This window comes from Nicrophorus vespilloides, unplaced genomic scaffold (genome assembly GCF_001412225.1).
Source record: "Nicrophorus vespilloides isolate i.1.1-1 unplaced genomic scaffold, Nicve_v1.0, whole genome shotgun sequence".
Lineage (NCBI taxonomy): Eukaryota > Metazoa > Arthropoda > Insecta > Coleoptera > Silphidae > Nicrophorus > Nicrophorus vespilloides.
In genome coordinates, this window is record NW_017100085.1 from 478,801 (window position 1) to 506,399 (window position 27,599).

The window sequence follows — 27,599 nt, forward strand, 5'->3', positions numbered from 1 at the left end:
GAATTGTTTACACAGAATTGTGCGCTAAATGAGTTTATTACGTATTATGCCTTTAAAATGATAAGTAAACAACTGGAATCGAGTAGAATTAGTTGATACAATGGTTATCTAGTAAATGGATCAAAGTAACGGGGCAGCAATAAAACTGTCTAGAACCGGAAGAGAGCGACTTTAGCCGGAGGAATGAGAATGCAGGAACCGCAGCTGAAAATGTAGGTGGTGTTATAATATGGATGGATGGATGCTTTGGTTACTAGTATTTCTATTATGTTTTGCATCCGAAGGTTTGCCAACTGTGTAATTCCAATGCGGAAACGAAGCAATTGATGTAAATGGGTCGAATGCGTGTGTATGTATGTGCAACTATGATGAGACGGGAGGGCGGGGGAGGCAGAAAGCAGATCCATCTAATGGAATGTACAGGCGACAACCTCAACCTCAATAGCAGAAAATTGAGGTTACCACCAATTGCATCGGTGAGACAGGTGGATCCGTCGGTTGTCCTCGATAGTCGCTTATTTTTGGGGGTCGTACTAATGGGAAAACAAAAAACAGTTCTGTTGCTCTTCTATTATTTTTTATTTTTTGTTCTTCAACTACTACTACGATGGTTGAGCACAAAAGGAACTTTCACATTCCCTCGCCGCCTCCGACGCCGCAGCAGCAATCGACTCCACGTATATTCTCTCCTTTCTAAATCAAAAGCCGGAGATTCCATTGTGCGGTCTACATTTTACATATGCAATCCGTGACGTAAACCGTGGCAAAGAGAGAAACGATTACACGAGCTCGATTGTGAGGAGTTCGCCTCAATTGAAAGTGAATTGGCTGCAATAATAGCAACAGCTTTTGTCCTCGGATGAGGGCAGCGGCATCACTATTCCTTCAAATTCACCTCTTCAAATTTACAAATATTTTGTTTCTTCATTTTCTTTCCATTATCACCAGTCCCATGCTTATCAGAAGGCAAGAGAAAATATTCAAAAACCAGAAAACCGGAAGCGCCGCGGTTTTACTTTCAACCTGTTTACGTAGATTTCGCAGCATATTGTTCTCGCTGACTTGTAAATAAGTTTATCTGGATATTTCAACAATTCATACACGAAACGAAACGATCCACTTGCAGTTGGCGAAATACAATGGTTCTAAGGTAAACACCAGATAAGACTATCTAAAGGTCTCCATTTATATCCGACTCACTCACTCTATCTCAAACACACCTTCCACAGTGCAGCGCATATTCATTTCTTTTTGTGTTTCTTCGAAAACCGGATACGCCGATAATTCCACGGACGAACGAAACATTCGGGGCCGATGGTGATTAAGAAAATCGCTTTTTAATTGCCGAATCGTAGATAAACGAAAATAGCAAGGATCGAAAGGAAAACAAAAAATAGAAAGAAAGACGAGTAATTACGGACGTCGTCTGGAATGTGAACTGATAAGCCGTAGCTGGAACCTTGGGGTATACCCGAAGATTTTAGTTTTAATTTTCTTCATCGACTGTAGAAGGAATGAAGAAATAAACAACGCCATAGGTCATGGTACGCAAATGAATATTCAAATTCTAGCTCCTATGATAGTACGTAAACACGCAAACAGTCGGAGAACTGGACGGAAAAAGAAAGCGAAATCCGAGCCTTCGCAAGGCCGCTGTCTCTCTGTGCTATGCTTCTACTATCTTTCTTTCTATGTTTTTGTTGTTGGTAATCCATTTTCTAAATCGTGGGTGCCACGTTAGAAGATGCAGCAATAATACAGACACTGGTTCGAGAGTACGTACTTCACGTGACCTTCCTACGAGCGGTTTCCAACATTTACCATAAACCACATGTTCACTGTTTATTGGTAAAGAACTATATAGATTACTACTCTTGATCTAATCTATTAACCGCGTAAATTGTTTGCAAACATTCGCGTTCATTCGATATATGTGATTAATAATATTCGGTCCGGTAATTAAAAAAATAAAAAACAAAACAATTTATGTGCATTTTGTACGCGTTGATACTAATTTGTCTGATGAAGTCAGATATAATAAATTTGTTTGTACTTATTATAGATCAGAGGTTTCCAAACTTTTTTGTGTCGTAGACCCATTGCCATGGTTTTCGGTTTTGGGTAGACCCTCTACTTACCTCGTATTGATTTTTTTGTAAATTTCTAACTGTAGTGAAGTTTAGTGTTAAAAACTTAAAGTAAAAACACATGTTAAGTTTTATACGTTTATTTATTGAATTTAAATTAAAACTACTCGAAATAAAATTTTGTATCTGTTTTATAAAATGCACGTAACATAAAGTAAACATAAAATAAACTAAGCAATAAGTAAATGTTTTTAGTGAGAAGGATGAACCTTATGCTTGAATAATAAATTATCAACATTTGGCGGCAATTTTGTAACAAGATGATACTGGTATATCATTATGTGCAGGATTTTACAAGTTCAAAATATATTGCGACTACATAGCGAATGCCTACATCCTACAACTTACACAATTTTATAAACATATATAATATTTTTTTTACTTCATAGGTACTTATATAAATAATGTATATGTCTTTTTATTATAAGATAATATAATGTAAGTAAATAGGTACTATCAGTTGAGATCCACTATCGTGGACCCCCAAAGTCATAGAGCCCTGGGGGTCGATATAGACCACTTTGGGAATCACTGATATAGATAATTCGCATTTGTAAACATGTGCGTTAGTGAATGTCATATAAAAAGAGTAGCCATTTTAAATTTCATCATTCTGTCCTGTCAAAATTATTACAGTTAACATAACCTGAATAGAGGCAGATCACAAAACTACTACTGTTAAATAGTAAATTTCGTAACATTTTCATTGAAAACTGACATAACCTGAACAGAAACAAAATGTCATATGTTATTCATTTTCTACTAACTGTTAGTACATTTTCAATTACTGAATATAAATACACAAAACTACTATTGTTAAAAAGTAAATTTCGTAACATTTTCATTGAAAACTGACATAACCTGAACAGAAACAAAATGTCATATGGTATTCATTTTCTACTAACTGTTAGTACATTTTCAATTACTGAATATAAATAGATTAAAGTACTACTAGCTGTTAAACTTTGCTTTCTATAAACACCGTTTTTTTCATGACATTCCCATTAAAAAACTGATATTTGAGGTAATGTCTAATAAATATAATGGCAGTGGATATAATTTAAGACACATTGTAGTTGTATACATTATTCAAGTTGGTTTAAACAACTCAATAAAATGTAAATGGGTGTTTTTAAAATAGTTTAAATGCAAACCCGTGGCGTTAATTATAGATTGAAGTGTAATTGTCACCTGTCACCATAGGTAATATAGGATTTGTGTTTATCGACATGTCAATTACTAATGATATTAAGTCTAATTTCGACTACTGATGAGTGCTAAATACTATACTTGAGATGAATTTGAAGGTGTTTAGTACCTTTTTGAGCGTTGTCTAAAAATAAACTATTGTAAGAGTTACGTGAATGATCCATTCAATGTGCTGATATTTCCATTGCCGTAGAGAGAGAAAATGGTCGTGAACGAACAAAATAGTCGAAGGTCGGAAGGTGACAAAGGTTTTTTTAGCGTTGTCCATTTGACTGCTGTCGGCCTCGGGGCAGCAACAGCAAAACAAGCGATGGAAATGTCGGAAAATAGTCGTGTGATTCAGTTAGCAGGTTACACTTTAAATTGGCCCGAAATTAAAGCCAAATCACGTGCGGCACGTGTTTCAACTTGAGTCGGTGGTGATGAGGTGACGTCAAGCGAAGGTAGAGGTGATTTCAAGATTGATTGGATGGATGCAGGTGGTATGGCATCATGGGTTCTAACGGAACTGACCTAAAGTCTGCAGTCAGTGATCTTACCGATGTGTATTTGTGTTTTGCTGGATGGGTACGTCGATGGATTGCGAGGCAGCTCTTTTGCGATCGCAGGACATGTCCGCGAGGCGAGCGAAATCGGTGTCCTGATGGGAGAGTCGGGCCGATTTCCTGGACTCCAGCAGTCTGACCTCCTCCAAACGCTTCTGGACTTCGAAAGCAATCTGCAAAATCAAGTAAAAACGATCCGGTTAATCCAAGCAGTCCAACAAAATAGTTACATAGTTAAACCAGATATATTTGTCGCCCTAATTCCGTCTCCAAAATTTATTTCTGAATTACGAAATACAGGTTACACAGGATTAATCGAAGCATGTAAATCGACTAAATATAAACATGCTCTTTCCCCACAGAAAATAAAAGAAGTGTGTATCCGCATCGGATGGATTAGTCAGAGAAGAGAGGCAGCAAGTAGGCATCGCCTAACCATGGATGAGCGCTATTTCGGGATGGCCGGTTGCCGGCCGGCTTTTCCCGCCGCTTCCCCGCACCTCTCTCTCACGCTCCTTTTCCATCATACGAAATTGCGGTTGCGTGGTATGAAAATCCTACATTTGTTTGTTTGAAAAATTCACGGCGTAGCAGCAGCAGCAACCTTGGAAATCTCGACGGCCGGCTACGTCACCGTGTAGCACAGACACACGCGTTTATATAGTCATCAGCTGGGGCTTCGCGCTTCGTTCAATATAAATATACCACCACCACTCCCAGATCGCCTCCGGTTGCGTAATTCGCCGCTATCGTACCGGCACAAACACACGCACACTAATTACCAAAAAAAAAACTACATTATTCTTAATGCAATCAGTCAAAACAATATTTTTCAAATCATCATCATGATCACGCCTCATCTCTACGCATTGTTATTGTTTATATTCTGCACGCATATCTGGTAGTTAATTTCATGCAAACAATTCTCTTGCGCATTTAAATCTCGCTGTAAACAGAGTTTGATCAGTGTTTCAAGCGTTGATCCAGAAATGTTAGATAACAATGGGAAACACGCTTCTTTTGTGGAACGGACATTGTGTGTACGCGTTTACGTTCGTGTTTCATTAAAACCACTGAGTCACCACTCCTCCGGTTTGTAAACGTTCTCGGAAGAAGAGAGGACATGATTGACTGTTGTTATTCTTTCGTCTGAATTTACGCGAACCAAAACGTAAATAAAAGTCAGGAACGTGTTGACTTTTCTTCCTTGCCGTAGTCTTAACAAACATATCACTGTTTTGTTTACCAGCTCAGTATTATTCTTCAATGATTTTACATTGATTTAAATGAACAATTGTAGAATTCTAAATTGATTCATAATTTGGTTAATGCCAATCTTCATTCTAATACAAATTTTAAATAAATATACAAGTAAATACAAATAATTTGTAGAAGTTGTAGGTGCGTGTTCAAAACACAAATATTTTTGCTTCATATTTATATAATTTTTTTTTAGCAAGTATATATAAAAATAGCTTATGATAATATAACGGTGATCTTAGCATTAGTATTCGAATCAACAGCGTTTCATTCTATTCCCAACGTAATATGTTGAAAGGTCCTCAACAACAACACGACTTGGACGAAAGCCAAGTAGTAAAATGTGACAGATGTCTTGTTTTCGCAGGAATACACTGTATATTACAAAATATATAATTTCTTTGCGATATTTTTACTTAAATCATGTTGTAATAAGCAAGAGATAAACATATTTTTTTTTAAATAGGTTAGATATTTATAATGAGTCCTGAGAAAACGACAAGATTGTACAATAAATTAATTAAAAATTAGTTTTTTGATGTTACCAATAAAAAAATGGTGAAAGTGCAATAATTAGAACTAAAAGAAGGATATCCTATATTTCACCTAAATACCAAACAATTAATTATTTCTTAATTAGGTCGATTGTCTCAAAATTAAAAAAAAGATACAATTAGAAACTATTCAAATATGTTTATTGATTAACAATTCTTTAGATTAAACTAATGATTCTAAAATAAATACCAGAAGAAATTAAAATTATTTACCAATTTTGGAGTATATATTTTGGTAATTACAAATAAGTTATTAAGGTTTCGACTCAACAAATTTCGGAGCATAGATACTGAAACATCTGGAAAAGCGATAAGTGTTGGGCATTTGCTTATAATGTGATTATTTCATTTGGAATGTTCGTTTTTCTTTGACCCCTTTATGAAAACGTATTTTGATGCGTTCAATAAAGTAAATTGGCTGAGATAACTCTTGATCTTCAGCAAATATTGTACTTTTTTTTTTGTTTTGTTTGTTAAAAAAAAAGACGAGACAATCCGGTTTCAGTTTTCCATGATTAGTGTAATTGTGAGTTATGTAAGTGTTCTTTCGATGCGTAAACAAGAGTTGAGGCAGTGAGGAAGGACTTTGGCGAAGATAATCTGCGTTCCATTCGTATGCTAACATCAAAAACAAACAGTTTAGCAATAAACATATCTTCGGTATTCCAGGCAGATAGAGTGTGGGTTCGATAGTATTTCGCGGAGGCACACGCGCGCCGTGTAAATAATTATCGTGTTTGTCGGTTGCCACGTGTCGTTGTCAGGGTTTTGTTGCTCCTTTACTCCCGCATTGTAATGTTTTGTTTGTTACTATTTTCTTCATTCATTTATTTATTTGTACTTCTTTTTTTTTTCACGCGATTTTGCGCCCAAGCCCTCTCCTTTCCTTTCCGATTACACTGTATTTATGTGTTAAAAAGTCCTTGGCTCGTGTAAACTTGTTTTATTTATAAGACGGAACAGAGCACAACAAATGTCCGTACCGATAGAATGTGAGTGTGTATGAGAAAGAGAGATACAGAGTAGGAGAGAACGCGGCATCCGCGTGCCGACCTTAAGGCCCGTTTCGCGCATAAATAAATACATGGAAATAATTCTCATTTGCTTGTACATTAGACAGAAGCAAAATAAATGTAAGCAATGCTAGAAGACAACAATAAGCTAACCATACAACGCGTCCATTTGAGTAGATATTGCCAAACCCAGAAAAATGAAGATTTTTAAAATACTTCGTCCATCCATATAAATTTTGCTTTGCAAACTTATCTAGTTTCTCTATTTAATAATAGCTGAACAAAGTGATTACGAACAATCCTTCCAATCTATTTATAAATGATGACGTTTCATGCATTTCGAACTGAAATCTGGTGAATGAAAAATTACTAGCCTTGGTCAGATGTACTCGAATTTCATCTCCTTTTATTATTAATGTACCTACTAATATACTCATATAAATCCCTTATTATAAACTACATGTAAATTCATTATTTATTACCTAAACACCTTTGACAACTTTTTATTATCTCTCAAACTAATGCTTCTATGAAATGAACGGTAGGTTCAAATTAAAATGTATTCTCTAATTAACTTACGACTTACTCCTCATACATAGATAATTCCCTCATTATACATCTCTTAAATTACATGCGAAACCTTCGACAACTACATTTTTATTCATACTACTTATCAACGTTGATATTAACTTTATCATCATTTTTCCTGTCAAGCGATGAGCACCGACCAATGGATTTCCCCTCTCACAGACCGTTAATTTTCGTTTCCACCATCCACTTTCTTAACAAAAATGCGCGATTTACCATGACGGCATAATTTATAGATAACCACGGTCTGTTCACGCAACGAAATGTCAGGGTTTCCCCTCGAATTCCAACATTTAATGTGTTGAAATGATTAACAACGATAATAACTATCACCATTAAACCATACTCTTCATAATTTGATTAACTTTAATGTTAAGCTATTATCTTTTTAAAAAAAAAAATAACATCAACTTTTCCGGTTTCATTTTAAACATTTGCATAATTATTCTATCGGGCTTAAGAATAAAAAGCCGATACATCATGGTTTTAGAACTTTCTAAATTGCACAACAGATGGTGCTTTTCTATCTTTATTTATATATTCCTTATTAATCTTCGATTCCTGTTATTTTCGTTCGTCGTTGCATCTGACTCTCTAATATCAGAAGGCATGACGACGGACAATGAAATTAAGGACACTGATAGTTGCGTAAAACGCATTAATCTTGTAGATTCGTTTCTAAAGATTAGGTCTCAATCTCTGTTATTTCGGTTTGAATAAATATTTTAGAGCTTTGTTTAATTAATGATAAACGTATATTTGGTAACTGTAACTGAAGACAGCAATATATCATTGCTATACTAAGAAAATTATTATATTTATAAACTAATCATTTTACTTGGTGCGTAGTACAGTTTGACGAGTAAAGCAAATATAAATATATGAAGATATATATATATATTTGGGAATTATACTGACATAGACATATAACTCTTTGAAATCAAGTGAAATCTATATAGAAATTGAACGAAATAAAGTCAGGTAAAGAACGTTACCTCGCGGAACTCCCAATTATTATCGTTGTTTTGCGAATATTTCTTTATGCATTCAACTGTAGATAATTGAGATATTTTAAAATTTGTATGCAATCGATTGCAGCAATCAATCCCATGCTCGATTTGCACTTGGATTGCAGTGAGCATGATTAAAGTGTGAGACATAAAACGCGATTATATTTAGATCGAGTTTATTTTATTTTTTTTTCTCTCTCTCAAATTTGTTTGTACCGAGTGAGTTGCGAAAAGTTGCCGTTATCAGGGGCATCGGTATAGTAAATATTTTTTCTGCGTCCCAAGTCTTGCCATTGCCGAGGCTTATCTATCCGTCCGTCCTGTCTTATCGGCCAATTATCCAAAACCAAATACTTATGAGTTTCTATAAATACAGACGTTATGAAAGAGAGGGATCGGAATAGCCTGCATGGCGTCCTCGAAAGTACTAATCACAACAACAACAAAAAAAAAGCAACCAACACATGCACCTTGGGGGACCAACCGTTCCGATCTTCGGGGTCCGCACTTTCCAAATTGTGACACCGTCTCGAAAATTGGTCTTAGATTGGTTACGGAGAAATCGCACAAAACCTATTATTAAGAGCCGGTTCGATTACGTAGTTATTTTTACTTATTATATATTTTTTTTTTGTATCTCTCTTTCTCTTTCCTCGTCTCCCGTTAGATGAATTCGGCAATTTTCGCGCTCGTCGTATTATATATATTTTTTTTCGGCAATTATTTTTGCGGGAGTCGGGCGCAAAATTTCCGAGTTGTCGGAGGTCGTAACGCGCCCACTTAACATCCAAAACTCTCCCACCACCTCGCAAAACATTCGTAATTTATTTATAAATTTTTTCGCTCGCGAATTTTTTTTTTTCGGCGAACGGCGATTCGTCAAGGTTGAAGTGAAACGAACACAAAGAATAGAAAGAAAAAATAATAATAAAGGACGACCGACGCTGTGCGAATGCGTGTATAAAAAGAAACGTTAATTGAAGGCGAGTTGAGGTAGGGATTTACCGTTTGCCAAATATGCGGCGAACTGCATTCACCGTTCCGTTGCTTTCCTTCTTCTTTTTTTGGCACGTCCTTCTTCTTCTTCTTCTTCGTTCTTTGTTTTTTAGCTTCGTTACATCATACATTATTCATCGGGGAAGACGAAATTCGCGCTCTAATCTTCATCGAAAATCGGGCATACGAACTGTTATGTGATCGGTTTTTGGCAATGCCTAGGTTTGTCAGTTTCGATTGTTTAGCAGATTACAATCTAGATTTCAATATATCTTATTAGTTGACATAAATAGAAAAATGGTGCAAAACATACGTCAACATTCATTAATAACAACATTAATCATTTCCTGACACTGATTTCAAAACATATGTCAGATTTTATTAAACAAATTTGTATACAATACTCATCAGATCAGATTAACGTTTATAAACATACAAACTTCAATTTCTCCGCATAACTTAATCCATATTTGACGTTTATTTCCATCAAATTTAACAATATATTTTTATATATATAGATGGTAAGAAAAAAGACTCAAGTATGATAACAGAAAACATATAGTTGGTAATAATTGGTTACCATGGAATTGATGACAGTCATGATTTGTTGCGTGTACCAACTGAAATCCATTTATTTCACTATACAGAGTTATGGGAATTATACTGACGTAGACATATGACATTAATTACTCTATGAAATCAAACATATCCATGACTATTTGATATCAATTTTTGGTGTTATAAATCCTAGACATTATTAATTTAAATGTGATGTAATATATCTATGAAGAATATTCCAATGAAAATCAATAAATACACTTAAAAATATATCAAATGTTATCAATCTAAAAATAGTACAAAGCATGATTTTCAGAAAACAAATGTATTATTTCTTTTGTTCCAACTTCATCGCATGTCAATCATCCAATTTAAATTAATAATAAGTTTCTTAATTAATTAAAGAAACAAAAAAAAGAAACTATTTAGAAATTCTTTATTGATATATCCAATTAAATAGTTTCTTAATGATACCATTGAACGAGTCCGATAATTAACATGGGAATTTTCATTTGAAATCGTAACTTTGCGAAACAGGATGAATGCAAATATTTATATAATTGCTAATTATCAGAGTAGATTTCTTGTTACAAAATTTAACTCTTAAGTAAACAATATGTTAATGGAACAGCTTAATCTTATTTTTTTCAATCTTAGCTTGAAGGTAAACAAAGTTTTAATCAACTAAAGAAAATGTCATAAGAAAATTAGCATACTTTAATTAAATGTTGAAGAAACAAAAAAAAAGTTATTTGGGTTAGTTAAATTTCCTTATTATTTTTTTTAATCCATAAAAGTGGACCAACTAAAAAGAATAGTTGTTTCTTCGCCAAAAATACACACACACACATAAATACGAGCAATTTGAATATTTGAATATTATTATAATAATAATGTGGAAACTGGAATGTGAAAGTGATTCGGTGCAAATTGAAAATGCTGATTGGATATGAAAGAAAGAGAGACGAAAACACAAAAAAATAAAAAGAAGGTCTTTGGTAAGTTAACATGCAGTGTCTAACGAATATCGTGTGTATATAAAATTGTTTTCGATGTTCGTTTCGTTCAAGGAATCGACTGAAAACAGGATAAATATAAAAAAAAATCACTTCCTTTTCGATCGGTCGGCAATTGTACTTTGTCCAAATAACACCGGTTTTTTTTATTCGTATTATGCTAGCAAGTATTGTATGTGGTACGACGTCTGGTGGACAACTCAAGGTCGCTAAATCTAACTCTCTTTCTCTCATTACTTTATGTAATTCAAGTGTCATTAAATATTTTTAGTTTTGTGCCCCAGACGCACGCCAACTATTGCGTCAGGAATAACTTGTCACATCTCCAAATTGTATTACATCAGGTAGCTAAAAAGAATGTAATAAGCGATTCGCGTAATACAGCTTTTTTTTGCAACGCTAAATTTAGTCTCGTGATTCAATTATATGCTTGCGGTTCTCGGGGAAAATTTCTATACTCTGAATTGTTTTATAATTTAATTATTTCGTAAGGGACTTTTTTTCCTTACTTGATATGATTAAGACTATGGAATACCCGCTGAAGCACTTATTGGGAACATTGAAAGCTATAATTAAATGAAAAGTGGAGCGATATTCAAGTTCCGTTGTTCTCGGTATTCCCCGCAATTCTTCTTGTTACACGTCGCGAAGATTTACTGCTTCATCATTAAAAATGTATGCACAATCTCATTATTGCAAAGATTTCTATTCATGATTAAATATCAATTCTTGTAATTGCTGACAAAAGATAATCACATTTTGTTCAATTTTCTTTTTGTTATTTATACTAAATTGAAGATGATTTCACAAATTAGAAACATTGGTTTATTGAAAAATAAAAACAGTATTTTTTTTATAAATTAAAGTAATTTAACGAAAAACAACAGAATTTGACATAAGACAATAGAACGGATGTTGATGCTGTCAGATGAGTGACATTAGATAAACATGTCATAATGATATAACACGATTTTGATTATAGTATGACAATTTCAAAGGCTGAGAAGTTCTCTGTTACTCAGACAAGAGAACAAACTGAGTAAAATTGGGAATTCCCTGGATGCAGACTAATTCAGTTATTATCGATGTTGTCTGCGCATCCGTAGAGGTGAAAGTCTTCTGGCGAGACAACAATTATAAAGGAAAAGAAAAGAGCAGCAGAATCAGCGCTTGCAATCCACCTGTCGCAGGGGCACCCATCGAAATGCAACAACGGTAACAATTATTGTTACTTTCACGCCGGGTACTTTCGCCGCTTGCAACTTTGACTTTCACCCTGGATCTCTGGCGAGAAGAGGAGGAAGGAGAGGATGTACAAAGAGACGAAAAAACCTTCGATTTCCGTCAACCGAGCGAAAACGCAATATCAAAGACAAACACCGTTGGCATTTTAGAATGCAATCGAATTTCGTAAACGTTGACCTCAATTTACGTATTTATACGCCGAATGAACGACCAAAAAAAAAAGCGCCAGAAAAAGAAACGCAGAAAGAAAGGAATAGAGCAGCAGCAGTAACATAAGTAGTAGGAGTCGGCCGCAAATGAGAGTACAATATTAATAATGTAAATTGCATAAAGCTTGTGCAAATAGGCCGGCATCCATTGCGTAACATCGAAATCCTGGCGTGTCCGTTTGGTCTCGACTGTGACTCGACCTCGGCCATGGATCCGTTTAACAGTTACTCAACGCAATTTAATCGTTAATATCGCTTTTTTTCTCTTCTCTATTTTCGCTACAATTTTCTCACTCTCTCTATATCTCTAATAATTGCACAAGGCGTTAGCGACCAACATGGGTCAACGTGTAATTATTATACATATGCAACGAAATTGTTCCAATTGAACAACAGCAGAAAAAAAAAATAGAAGAACGAGAAATAGAGACACCCAGTTTTTACTTTCTACTTATTTGCTTTCGATTCTTTTCGCGATTCCGCTGCGCTGTGCATTTCGAAAGTCCTGCAATCGTTTGCTCAACCTGTGCGCTTTTCTTTCTTCCTTTCCTTTCTACTTCATTCCTTCCTTCTCCTTCTTGTTACTCCTATCTTGTGTACTGCTGCCTCCTTTTTTCTTCTTTCTTTGTACACTCTTTCTCACCGCCTTTTCTTTTTCGAGGTTGCGGTGCCGTTTTCGGTCACGGATTCGAGTTTATTTGGGCTGCGTCCGTTCGCTTCGCCGGGGTAAAACGTGAATGTGACACAACAACAGTACAAAATGCATACGTAAACAAGCGAGAACAAGAAAGATAGAGAGTGAGTGTGTGAGAGAGAGAAAGAGTGAAGCGCGAGCAAAAGACCTGATAAAATTTAGGTCAAAAGTTTAGCTCGCTCGGAAAAAGAATGCAAACCGCTGGTTACATTATTGAAACAGCGCACGGAACCGTTGAATTACTTAACACCATTCTCCATTATCGACTCTCATCTGAATTTCGCCCGATCGTCTCATCATCCAATCATTGGGTGCTTTGTTTTGGTATCGATTTGGTTTGTTGGTGGTTGTAGTAGTAGTATTCTTGATGTTTGCGGCTAATCGATCGATGTGGGTTCTGTTGATGCAGCGGCGGCGGCGTCTCCGCTCCCTGGAATTGGGCCAAATGCACGTGCTGAGCGTGTAACTGGGTCGCAGGGTCGATTCCGAAATGAGGTCGCACGCGCAACCAGGGGGCCTCAGGCTATCTGGGACACGCAGAACTTCCACAAAATTGGGGCAACGAAAGTCTGGATCCATCCGCTACTCGATTGCACGCTTTGTTCGTAATCTGGAGAGAGGCAACGACGATGCAGCAGTCGCCTCCAGAATAGCAACGACTTCAATCTAACATTACCATTCATTGTTTCATCTAAACCTTATCGCATTATCAATTTCAGTTCATTCATCCATTTTGTCTAATTTCCTAATACTACCATCTTATTCCTGCAAATAAGACACACATGTTTATCAGTACTACCAACAGCTTAGAACTCAATTAAGAACAATAGCAGTTGGTACTCCTGATTGACATTTAAGTCTCATATAACCTAATGCATAAGTCCAACTAGTTAATTACTTCTTACAATATGCTAGTATTGAAATAATCTTTATATTAAAAAAAAAACTTTCAGTTTTCATAGTTTACTACAACTATGGTAATTTAGCAAATTAAAACCATAGATATGCAAGAAATTTGTTAATTCACACAATTATTTCAACATATAGTTAATATATACAGTCTATCTACTATTAACAGAATATTAAATGCATTTAAAGTTCGTAATATCAATTTGAACTTAACTCCATTAAAATGCAAGATATACGACCATTTACTAAATTACCATAAAAATCTAATTAAATTAAAACAATCTAACAATAAACTTGATTTGGACTGTTTCATTCATAATTCAAACAGAAATGCATAACCAAAATTTAAAAAAAAATAAGCAAATTGTTACTTAATCGTAAATTTTAAAAACTTACTAATTTTAATTGAAGGATTTTCATGTGAACAAAAGTTAATGTTAAATTATATTTGACTTATTGATTAGTTTTAGAATGTTTGTTTATTGAAACAGTAATAATACTTTATCTATAGATATCAACAAATATTGTTATAAATAGAAGTACTTCATTGTTATCTATTTATTATGGCAAGTAAAGATATTCAAAAGTTATAAAACAAAAACAAAAGTGATTAATTGCATTAGGTAACTTGATAATATTGTGCTTTTATAATTTGTAAACTAAAGTTTTAAAATAATCTCTTAAAAATATATTCAAACATAGAATGTGGATAATAAGAATTATTGTTGCATATGAGAAGCAATGTCGAAGACTAACCTTTACCAATGAAATGAAACATTGTAGTTGAAAGTACAGAAATATCATACATGTTGCAAAACCATCATGAATGAATGCTTTAAAAAAAACCTCTTAATATCACAATGTATTTACTAAATAACGTATAATAGAAATAGGTCACACTATTAGCAATGTGAACACGGTCCGCTACCTTACACGTTGACCTAAATAATTGAAATATTAGTCACTTTCTTGTTAATCTCACAACAGTTAAAAAGCTTATGAAACATCGCACGCTCACATTAAGTCCATTGAAGAGTCACAATAGTGAAGCGCTTTGAAGAAGCCTTTTCCAACAACAACAAAAAATGTCCTAAATGATAGAAATGATTGTCTTTTTCATCGACCATCCCAGATGCTTTGAAGCTTGAAATCGTTACGTAAAACTTTATGACGTAAGATTATTATAGAAACACACATTAAAAAAAACGAGTTGAAAGTGCAATGTATAAAAAGCACGATTGCGAAATTTTGCAAGGCTTCGATTTAGATTTTTTTTGTGTGTGTGTGAGAGAGCGTGTTTACTACGTCGGACGAATATGCAATGGAAATCGTAAATTCCCTTGGTGAACGGTCAAATATCGATGGAATTAATCGTGATTATTTCGCGAGAATTGCTGTTCGAGGGGAAAAAAAAACGTTACGACACAGGGGAACGTTGGTAATCGAGCGCTGTCCTTGCATGAAAACCGAAGCAATGCTAACGATCCGATCCTCGTGTTATTATTGATGACGTACATCTTTGTTAAAACCAACAATTACTTGAACGCTTCTATCAGCAAGGCAATTTTATCTGAAATTGCATATTAACAGTGTTTCCAACAGTAATTAAAAATCAATTTGAGTTGAAAATTTTGTTTGTAAACTATTTAATCAAGCGTACCAACTTTTCTATTGGATTAAAGTGTTAATAGGTTTGACATTTACGTCATTACATTATATAATTGTATGTACTAAACTATGCATCCACCTAACATGTTAAGTTTATAGTTATAGTTGTAATTAAAGTGGTGGATATAAATATATTGAGAGTCATTAAAAGAAACAGCTGTGTCGGCATGTACCAACTTAAATAAATATTAGTTACTAGTTAATTAGGGGAATTACTTTTTCTGTAAATAATTGAGGTTTGATGCCATTTTTTTCGCGGTTCATTAAATTCATATTTGTTGAAATCTGTATGTTTACTCCATGTATATAAATAAACATAATTAAAAGAAGTTAAAGAAAGATTCTTAAATCCATGCAACCTGAAATGGAGCATATAAAGGACGAACGAGAGATCGGAAATGGAAATCGCAGTTGGCTGCTGCTTAAGACACGACTGGAAAACGGTAAAACTTAATTTACGGCTAGACATTTATTCAGGCATGTGGGTTACGTGTGAGAGTGAATGTTAGATCTTTGGGCATTTATTATTTGTTTGAGTGAATGCGCGTGTGTGTATGTTTGTATACGTATACATTATATTTATTCATAACCACCGTTTTCTCTGCAACATAATGCGATTGAGAAACGTTTCGCAATTGGAAACTGGTATGCCTGTGTGTGTGTGTATATATACACACAGCAGAAAGAACCGGCGCCGCAGCTAACTTTGTTCTTCTGTCCTTAAGAGATAATATGATGATTTAAGCTGCTGGTAGCAAGGATATCGCAACGAACGTCGTAGATGGCCTATGTAAATATTTGATCGTAATAAAAGCGCTGTTGCCTTCCGAAGTCCACTTTTACTATTTGTGTGTATGTTTACTCGATCCGATCGTAAATTGGGCCATTTGCTGACCGAACAAAAGGCTGAACGTCTTAAAATCGGAAGCGAATGTTGTCACGATTTGTTTATATGTATAAGAAGTAAACAAACTCCATCGTTTCCTTCTGTTTATACCAACCACATATATAGATAGATTAATTTTCAGGATTTTCTTCTAGCAACAATGCAACAAAATTAAACATCAAGATGGTAAATGCATGTAGCTTGTAATGTGGAAACTGGATCGTCGTCGGGATGCAGATGGAAAACAAATATTTGCGCAACGTGGAAGTGTTTTTGCGAGTGCCAGTAAACAGAAATATCCAGGCCAATGGTGTATATAAATAACAGAAAAATATTTATGAAACTAACCGCATAGGCCGGATATATTCGCAGCTTTTCCATCCGTTCCTTGCATTCTGATCAAGACTATAGTTGCATAACAACAAGCACACACCTTGAAACTTCTGTAAGATTATACAAATCTCTATTTGTTGCTCAAGAAGCAAATGATCCATAAAACGTAATGAAAATAACCAATTCCATATTATATATTGATTTGAATTGTAAGACATTTAATGTATCTCAATATTTCAAATTCTGAATTACTGAGATGCGAATTTTATGCTTTACCTCCTACGATCTCTAAAATGTGAGAGGAAATATCCAAAATAGAGAGCAGGATTTGGAATGATTGGGCTCGGATTTGCATTACGGTCATTTACCTCAGAACAAATTAAAGTAACCGCAATTGTCCAAGGAACCGTAACTAATAATTGGATCGACTTGCCCAGTTGGTAAGGATACAGTTCAGTTGCCATGGAACCAATGATATTTGTCAATGACTTTTGGTTTGATAGAATAACCACAACAGCTGTTGATTGGAAAAAAATAACTAACATTAATAATTGATTGAGGTTGCTATGAGAATTTTGACATTTGTCAGTTGTAAATATTTATATGATTTTTGATTGCTGTATAAAATGCGAAGATCGAATTTAAGTTTTATGTCAAAAACTTGTTACCGCACAAGAGTGAAAAATTTCAGCAGTATTTTCATGGTGCTGTTGAATTCCCTGAAAGAATATGACTATTGGTGAGTCAATCCGTTCCATTCATATTTTATCATTTCATAGGAAGTGAATCAATTATATATAATTTAACAACCATTACAATATTGCCGTTCTCAATAATTTATAGAGAATAAAAATCAATAATTTAAAATTCTTCTTAATCAGAACATAGCTTATTAGCAACAATTCCTGTGACACCAGGGACTCAAATCCAAAATTAAATTGGAGTAATTTCCCGTCCTTAACTTTATGGAGCTCCGAAATATCCATTCAGTATCAAACATCCATTTACAAATCCGTTTGCCAACTACGGTTAACTAAATGCCGAAATCCCATCCTAAAAAAACTCCACAATCCTTCAAATGATCTCCTTTACTCTAAAACTAACATTAGTGATGAGCAACCAATGGTTTGCAGACGGGCCCGAGCGTTAGAACCAATAGAATTGTTAATACCAAAAAAACGATATGATTTGCAACTGCATTTGCTGATCTCTATCGCTTCGTAGAGATACGCAGAAACGTTTTCTTATAGAAAACGCCTAAATTTTTTATTACTTTATGATCTCTAACAAAAAACATTAGTGATGAGACACCAATGGTTTTGCAGGTCGACCCGAGCATTAGAACCAATAGAAATGTATAGAACAAAAAAATCCAGACGTTGCCGATCCCTCGTCTAGCGTTTGACGATATGATTTGCAACTGCGTTTGCTGATCTCTATCGCTTCGCAGAAATAGGCAGAGACGTTTTCGTATAGAAATCGCCTAATTTTTTATACCTTGCTCGAAACTCATCCAATAAGCATTGTTTAAACGTTCAAATAAGCTGTGATTCGTCCTGTTTCGAACGGAACAAAATGTACCCGATTAAGCGGAATTACCTGCGAATTGGTAACACTAAATATTGACAATTGTTGACTTTAAATAAAAGCAGGCGACAAACGCAAAGTGCAAAATAAAGATTGTGAGATTGCAAGAGGTAATTAGTTGTTGGAGGTATCAAAGCGTGCGCCGCAATGCACCCTTCGTCGTTTGGGTGGGGACAGGAAGAGCAGGAAGGGAGGAGGCGCGTGCACCGACGCCGCAGAATTCGCAAGGTTGCATCCGCGAAAACGAAAACAAAACAATGTAATCCGCACACGTCCGGTTCATGTTGCATGGACAAGGTTCGCGCATTTTCGCGCACGGCCTCGTCCTTGCCACGCATATACTACACACGGCACACGAGCATGAAAATAATTTTGCAAGGAGCGAAATCGGAAAGCGGCCGCTACCGTATGTATGCATACGCACGTAACGTTCTCTCTCTCTATCTCCTCGTTGCGTACAAAACAAAACAAAACAGAAGCGGATAAAGAAACATACAAACAACAACAATAACAACGAAACAGTAAAACGGGTCACTTGGATCAGTCTTACCCAAAGCATTATTTATCGTCTAATTGTATTTATCACTTGTCGTTACTTATACGCAAGTATAAACATTTTACAATTGAAAAAATATCTAAATCAACACTTAATAAAATTATTCCAAATGCCTAAGTCGTAATAACTTCTCTGTTGATAATGCGGATAAAAATAATATTTGTTCTTCAAACATGGAATTTATTAATGAATCATCAGTAATTTTGTAAACTTTGTTTGATTTCTGTATTATTAGATTTGTTTTTGAACCCCAAAGTCTAGACTGGATTGATTATCACCTTGTACAGAGATTTACAAACAGTTATTACAATTTGAATTTTGTATTTTTTTTTTCTTATGATTTCATGAAAACTCCTACACATGAATTTCGTATAGAGATTTATAAAGACTTGAAAAATCTTGTTTTTAGTGAAATCGAAAAGTCCTTCATGACGAAATAGTAAATACTGACGCAATAGCATCAGTGCGGCCGTCAGAGGGTCAACATATTTTTATTAGATCACGCACTGATGAATATAATAGGAAAGCTTTCGAGATTCAATTTAGATTAGGATTTGAAATATTGTATCGTTTGTTGCGGGCTTTAAGCTCGTAGTAAAAAAACAAAACGAGTACAACACAACGAGTAAATACAAAACGGACAGTGAATAAACAGACACACATCAGCAACAGTAAAAACAACAACAACAACAATGAAACCGTAATGAAAGTAATATTCATGCTTTGCCCTTTGGTAGCTGCGGCGTTTCCTCAAGCGAGGTCGCGAAATTCAATTCCGATCAAAACTAGTTTCTTTACGAGCAAACTCGACTTGTTGCCTCCTCCTCCTCCACCTTCATCAATGCCTCCTTTTTTTTGTTGATAACAATTGGGATGCGCGCGATTCGGTTGTATCATCATCATCGTGATCATCATCAACCTCAGCATCATCATCATGAACGATGGGTGCGTCCGTTTTAGATTCCCGCCGCGCTGCGACCTTCATCTTGCGCGTTTCGTAACGTAATACTATTACGAAACCGAATGTTGCGGGCGCCCACGCAACTGCAATTATTCCAGCAGCGCGTGGCCGGCCCCGGCGATGATTCACATTCTTCCCCTCGATGTTCCTTCCACGTGTTTATATTCTTCATCCTCTTCTCTTCTCCACTATTTTTTATTTTTCGCTGCGTTTTCCTCGGTCGCAGGTTGCGCGGAAAAAGGGTCAAGACTACCTGTGGCTGCACATTTCACCGCCGCTTCCATTATGATCCGAGCCGGAGGCCTCACGCAAACTGGGTCACTAGGCCTCGTCAACATTGATCCTACAAACTTTGAACCTTGCGTCGCTCTCCATGGGAACACCAACAAAAAAAAATATACATCTAGTTCGAACGTTACGCCTAAATTTAGTCTCCCTCTTTCCTTTCCTATAAATAGAAACCCCCTCGCATTTCGTACGTTCCCATTTCTCACTGCGTTTTTTTTTGTTTTTCGTTAATTGCCACGATCATTTAGTAACGAAGACTTAACTTCCCTCCGGCACAAAAGAAAGTCGATACATAATCTTATTAAAATATGTTGTTAAATCTATACAGAAAAAAGAACATACTTTCATAAAGCAAATCGTGCATACAATATATAATCAGCTTACTTCACTCGTCTAATAGCTAATTCTAAGGCAATTAATTCAGGTAATTAAAACATGTAACTTACAAACATTGTCAGCATGTTTAAGTAAGTAACGACTATAAAACAATTAATATACGTAATTAAAACATGTAACTTAATAAGCTTATTAAAGTTATTTTAAAAAGTATAAGACAATTAATTAAAGTAACTAAAACATTTAACTTTACTTATAAACTCAATCAAAGTCATGTTAAAGTACCTCTGTAAATCAATAACAATTACACTGCAATTAATTTAGATTTAATCACAAAGAACAATACTTTTCTCTACTAACTTAATTAACATTTAAAAATTCCGTTAATTATATGAATAACTTTCTCATTCCATATGAACAGTTAAAATCTTTATACCATTAATTAAATTAAAGTTGTGGGTCAAACAAATAAAGTATACGGATTTAAAAGACCTTTAGTGCAAGTGACTAATACAAGATTAATCGGACACTTTTCCTTCTAGTTGATGAGATACATGGAAGAGTTAAACATCATTTCCAGAAGTCCAATCATTAAACGGGCGAAACTGGCACAGAGCAATTAATAGAATGGAACGTAACCTACGACCCGAACTGAAGCACAAAATGGTCGTAACTCACGCATCAGAAACACAAACAATCAATAAGTTTAGCAAGCAACAAAATTTTGATCTTCTAATCCAACATTTTCTTACCTAACTCAAAAATTATAGTTCTCGTTCGATGTTTTTTTTTTAACTAAATATTGGTTTTGGAAATACTGTATTTTTTTGTTGCATCGAAAAAGTTTTCGAACTTTTAACAGAGCTGTGCGAAAAGAATGCAGCTGATAATCTTAGAAAATTTAAAGAGACCTGAACAAATATTTGAAGGAATTATCTTATTCGATTGTGTGAACGCAGGAAAAACAAATAAAATTATATAAGATAAAAATGAAGAGGGACGATGGATGGAGTGCACTTGCGTTATGAGCGCATGCAACAGAAGAGCGTGTAATTTAATATTTACGTAATCCACAATTGAAAGTTGCTTCAAGTGAACTATATAGGCCGACACACTTTTATTATTTATTTATTTATTTTATATACACACTTTTCTTCTCTTTCTCTCTCTCTCGTTCAGTTTTTCGTACAGTTGCTTGTTGCATTCGTTCTCACCGTTTACACTCGGTGCGGTGTTTATTTAATAAATAGAGTGAATAGAGCGATGTGGAGTAACGCGCTTAATTGCGGTTTATTGAATTAATATTTTACGGATTATCGCATCGGGCGTTTCGAGGAATTTCCGCTGTGAAAGTCGATGAAAACGTAATTTATTTTTAAAGATTTCCTGCCGCCGTCGGTTTTCTTTTTCTGCTCGTCCGGTTTAGACTAATAAAACACACAACGCGCACATATTTCGACCGCATTTTGGTAGTTCTAATTGACGTATTGTTTCTAGATATGTTTCGGTAGCTTTGACTGCACGTCGGACGTAAGTCGAAATGGTCGTAAATTGAATTTAATTAAAAAGAGTAGACATCGAAGTTAATTATTCTATTAATTTTTTTCGTCGTAAATTGAGAAGTTGGTGTTCTATTTTTAATAATGAGTTCTGACAAAAATAATTAGTCTTTATTTTTTTAGGTATAAATCAATATCTGTCAAACACATTTAGACATAAATTGAATCATTTTGAATCATCTTTAAGAAGGTGTGATAACAAATCGAACGGTAAATTGTTACTGATTTATTTATCTAGAGACAACTCCTGTGTAGTCCCAAGTGCGAGTGTTACATAATCGTATCCGAACTGGTAACAACAATCCACGGAAACAACACGTCGACCGGATTTGGCATTGGGACAAAATGTATACGCTCGTGCTTCTTTTTGGCACATGTCGTTTGCGTGTAGGAAGCTGTGCGTGAATCAATTGTTTTGTTCTTTCTTTCGTCTTCTCATTCGTCTGTTTACTGTGTCATCGGGTGCGCGAGAGAAAGAGAAGGCAGCAAAACATTGAATCCGTCTTCGTTCTGCGCACGTCCAGCTGCTTTTCTCCAGCAAAACTCGTTTTCCTGTTTGAGGAGTGCGTCGAAAACGACGCGGTGGAAGGGGACGCCTCCTCCGTTTGCACTTTGCTATGTGCGTTGGAGTACATCGATGAAGAGGGGGTGGTGGGGGGTTTGGTTTACTGAAATATGCGCATGCCCGGAACCGGTCCCGCAGGCAGTGACGTCACTCGCATAAACAACGCCGACTTTTACGTAAAACCCAATAATTTCGATGTTGCTTATTGTTGTTATTGTATTGTTGTAAACGCGTGTGCGACCTCCAACGCAATGCATTAATAAAGAGAATTGAACACACAAAAAAAAACATTTAACTTCCCGCAGGATTACAATTCGAAATGCTTAATTTACTTAGGGCAATGATAACAGAATAGTCGAAACATGCACGGTCATTATGTAAAGATTTCCAGTATTGAACATTTCCGGAAACTTTGTATTGTCAAAACGGGTTGGATATAGTTTATAGTTCACATAGCAACCAAGTGTAATTAATTCGTTATCATACACACCAAATATTATATATTAAGTATAAAACTTTTCCAGAATCTTGCATTGTTAACAACTTGTTGAAACTTACTATTTCTTAATAATCTATAAATAATATTAATGGTTCACAGAGCAATTATGGTAGGAGCCGGAGCCGGTTATTAAGAAATTGCGATTATTTGCAGTAAAGCTAATTAGGTTATTAAATGAAAGAAAGAAATAGAGTTTATAAACAGTTGGAAAAGTGCGTATTTAATCGATTTGAAAGGAAACGCAATCCGGCAAAATTATATAGTATTCGAGCACGTTTGGTTTCGCGGAAAACACATCGAAGGTGTGTTGTAAAATACTTATCTAGTGTATGTGTATAATTATAACTTTGTACTATAAGTAAAAATTAAGTATCTGAAGCTTTTTATTGGCATATTCACTCTGAAAGTTCGTAAAATGATCATAAATTTATTCAGGATAAACTAATTTAATTTATAGTAAACTTTATTTGTAATCTATTATAGATTAAGATTTTTTCCATATACAAGATAATAATTATTGCTAACTAATTTCATTAAAATCCTTTTGGAATTAAAGTGTCAATAAAATAGGATCTAATAAAAATACAATTGAAAGGAACAACTTTTTGTTTTAAGATTTTAAAAGTAATTTTTAGTTATTATCACATTATATTTTGGCTTTTTCTTTTGATTTTTCAACTGGTTTTACGTAATACGTCAATTTCGTTTTTTATAAAAAAAAAATATTTTTTACAATATAGAATAAATATTATATAATAAAATTAATGGGTAAAATTCAAAGAGCCATCTTTGATGATGTTTCTATAAATTCCACTTTTAGGGTGCAAAATAAATAATTTTTGGATTGGATGTGAATGTGTTTACCTCGCAACCTGGTGGACAGATCCTGATGATGACGACGTCCGATTCCGGGTCGTGATACGAGACCTCGCCGGCCACCTCCCGATTGTTGTACGTGACGTAGGCCTTTTGGCCGGCAGCGAGTTGCGTTGCGATGACCGAATTGAAGCCGGGTCCGATGAGCTGAGTCTCCAGGAATTCGGTGACCCTCCGGCCCAGAAGTCCCTGCCTTATGTCGAAGCGCACCGAGTACCTGGTGAGCGGCGTCAGATTGATCGAGTTGTTCGTCTCCGGGAAACTTCCCGGTGTCTTTATCGACTGTATCACCCCCGAGTAATATTTGCCATCGTCGCCGGGAGCAGATACGCGCGTCCCGATGATGGACCTCTTCGCCAACCTCTTCCCCGTAGACATGATGATACTTTGTGTCTGTGTACGATGAAATCGAAGAATGTCCAAGAAATAGAACGCAACGAAACAATAATAGTGATAATAAAACAAAAGTTTTAATTAACTCAAGTCAAAGATGCGAATCGCAAACAACATGAGCGAACAGAAGGGAAGAACAACAAAAGTTTCACAGATAACAACCGGCAGCACGACTCGCGAATATTATCCACATCCTGTTCATCCTCATGATAATCTATCTGTTCTTCGGGATTCGATGTGAGAGTGTACAATAATATAGTATAGTAGCTTGTATAGTTTTGCTTGGAGTTGCCCAAAAGAAGAGCGCACTTAACTCTGAAGCGGTCGCTTACGGACTGATCGTTCGCCGGCCGGCACAGAGCTGGAACAGCTGATGCACACGAGACTTCTCTCTGTCGCTCCACCTGAGTCGAACCGAGACGGCACGATCCGGTGCGTTGCGAATCCCGGTTAGGACACAGCTGATGATAACAACAAAGCCACGTGACGCGAACGCAGCGATCCGATTGGTTAGGATGGATGACCTACATCCGCCCATTGGTCCTTTCGCCCGCGGTGGGGGTCCACAAAAGGTCACGAAACGCCGGCCATCTCTCGTGACGGAATTCCTCCACCGCCGCCACCGGTTCCACCTCCACCACCGAAGCCGCCTCCGTACAAACACACATACACTCTTTGCGTCACTCTCTTATCGACTCGATGGATGCACGCGTAATCAATTTGCGCGATTTTGCAACGCGCGGAGAAAGCAACGAAATGCAAATCCTTTCTGTTTTTTTTTTGTTCGTTCCAATTATTTATTTATTTTTTTCCAAATCATTTCTACACACTCCACTTGCGTTTGTTTCCTTTTTCTTTTCTTCGCCTGTTTCTGTTACCATCACCATTCCGAGTGAATGCAGTTCCCCTAATTAAGACCGGTGCGCGGCAACAATTATTGCTCGAAATCCCGCTAATTGCAATCAATTATGTATAGTTTTCGTTAATTGCTGCTCATGTGCTCTATTATATTTAATAGCTGCAACTTACCGGGTCAGAAGAATTTAAATTTATAAATAATGAATTTCGAATTTCTCTGTATTGTACATAAATATTTTAACTATGATTCAAGCATAGTTTGTAAGACTAACTATAATTGGATATTGAACATATACATTTTTTTTATGAATATGCCCCTATTTCTGCAAACAAATCCACCTCATAATTAAATAAATTAAAATTTATGGTATATATCAGGGGAAAAGAATTCAGGCATTGTATATAATGCCTTGAACATGTACAATAGAAAAAAATAGCAGGCATTGTGTGTGCAGAAGATATTTTCGTAAATTCAAATAAATTATATGTTCTTGCAGTTAGTGGAATTTTGTGAAGACCCTAATTTGTGGATATAGAAAAGGGCATTGTCTGGCGAATACCAAGGGCGGACAAATACGACCATGTCTGACTCCAACCATTTTTGTCGGGTATTAGAAGAAACATAAGGGCCGATGTTGTCATGATTGATGTCGGTTAAATGCAAAACTCTTATAGCATAACGGTTTTTATGTAACATTTGCGGAAGGTTGTTTGATATTTTTCATATATCTGCTAATTCACATGTCATGTAGTGCGGTTTATTCTCCATTAATGCCCTGTTTTCATTATTACTAGCTGAACTTTAAGATTAAAATCACTAGCTCTAAATTTAGCGAACTATGCTCTTAAAGTTGATTTAGCAACTTCTCCGTAAGCACAATATATCTTAGTTATTGCTTTACTAACATTTTTGGTTTTCCAGTAATAGAAAAGTATCAAAATGCACTTTGATTTCTTCTATCTTCAAGAGATTATTAAGCTGACACAAATCATTTGATCCGAACCAAACTTCTTTCTACAGATTGTTGAAATATCACCTTTCAGAATATATACCAGAAATTCATGCTTTTTAACACAACACAAGATAAATTAGTTATCCTTTTCGCCCTATATATAAAGTAAAGTAAGCCTAAATAGTTTATTTTTAGTAAATATAAATTATTTTAATAATCGTAAATTTAACTGAAAGTTGATGAATTTCAGGTATTATTAATATAATAATTACACCTAATAATCAATCTATTGTAATATAAATCTATAATTAATAAAATATACGTTTAGAATATTTGTTCTGAAGTAACAAACAATGATAATTAATATTTTAATCGTTTATCAAACATTATTAATTATTTTAGGTACACAATGGAACGCGGTCAAAGTGCAACTGTGCTTACACACATTACTATGTTTTTTTTTTGTTCAAATCATCAGTCACCGTAATCACAGTATCGCTCAAAATTCAATTTAGTAAATACGAGATAATGAATACAAGTTAATTTAGAATTTAGAAAAAAATATGTCAATCGATTTGATTAGGATAACTTTAATTGAAAAACAATCTGCTTAAAAAAAAATGTATGCAATCAATAAACATTTTACTTACAAAGATAGTTTATTTAAAAACTACTTAAAGTAGATTTAGTATCTGTGACGTAGATAAATCTCTAATGACAAATTGATATATTTAATTGCTTATTAATGCTCAAGACGCCAGTCAGTTGGTAATTATTAAGTGATTAAATGTGATTAACGCTAATTTTGGTTTTTCTTTTCTAACTTTAGAAGAAAAGAATATCGTTAAACGCAAATAACAAATTTACAGAAGTGATTTTCTTAATTATCCTCTTTATTTTCAACTCACTTCTCATATGTCTTTCTTATGCTTTGAAATGCTTTGTGCTTTCTTGTGCTTTATATATAAATAATTGAAAAAATATAATTAAATTTGATTTTATCTTAGAAATTGTTTAATAATTCTCACATTTAAATTGTTTTGAAATGCAATAAGTGTTATATTGGTAATTGCAGTTAACAATTCAATTCATCTTTCTTTTAAATTTGAAGCTTTAAATTTTGTTTAATCCATTTATCAATTGTCAAACTCGTTTGACAGACGTCACTTTTATAATACGTCAATCGCAAATTTACCACGCCACCTTTTGGTTTATTTCAGTAACATTCAATTTTAATTACTAATTAGTATATTTAACCTGTAATAGTTTCGAAAAGTACGAATCTCAGAGTTTAGCTGTTGTATGCACGTGATGTGATTCCATTTAAA

The 27,599-nt window shown here is 35.0% G+C and overlaps 1 protein-coding gene across 2 annotated transcripts in view; it reads right to left on the reverse strand.

The window, feature by feature from the left end:
* LOC108567139 (zinc finger protein 395) overlaps positions 1-24,810 on the reverse strand; it is a 49,291-nt gene extending 24,481 nt beyond the window's left edge. For both annotated transcript variants that reach the window (XM_017927435.1, XM_017927434.1), the window contains exons 1-2: positions 24,056-24,810; positions 3,896-4,074 (exon numbers count right to left, since the gene is read on the reverse strand). In XM_017927435.1, the coding sequence (XP_017782924.1) occupies positions 3,896-4,074; positions 24,056-24,445 (569 nt within the window). In that variant the 5' untranslated portion in view covers positions 24,446-24,810. The remainder of the gene's footprint in view (positions 1-3,895; positions 4,075-24,055) is intronic.
* Between the last annotated feature and the right edge of the window lie 2,789 nt (positions 24,811-27,599).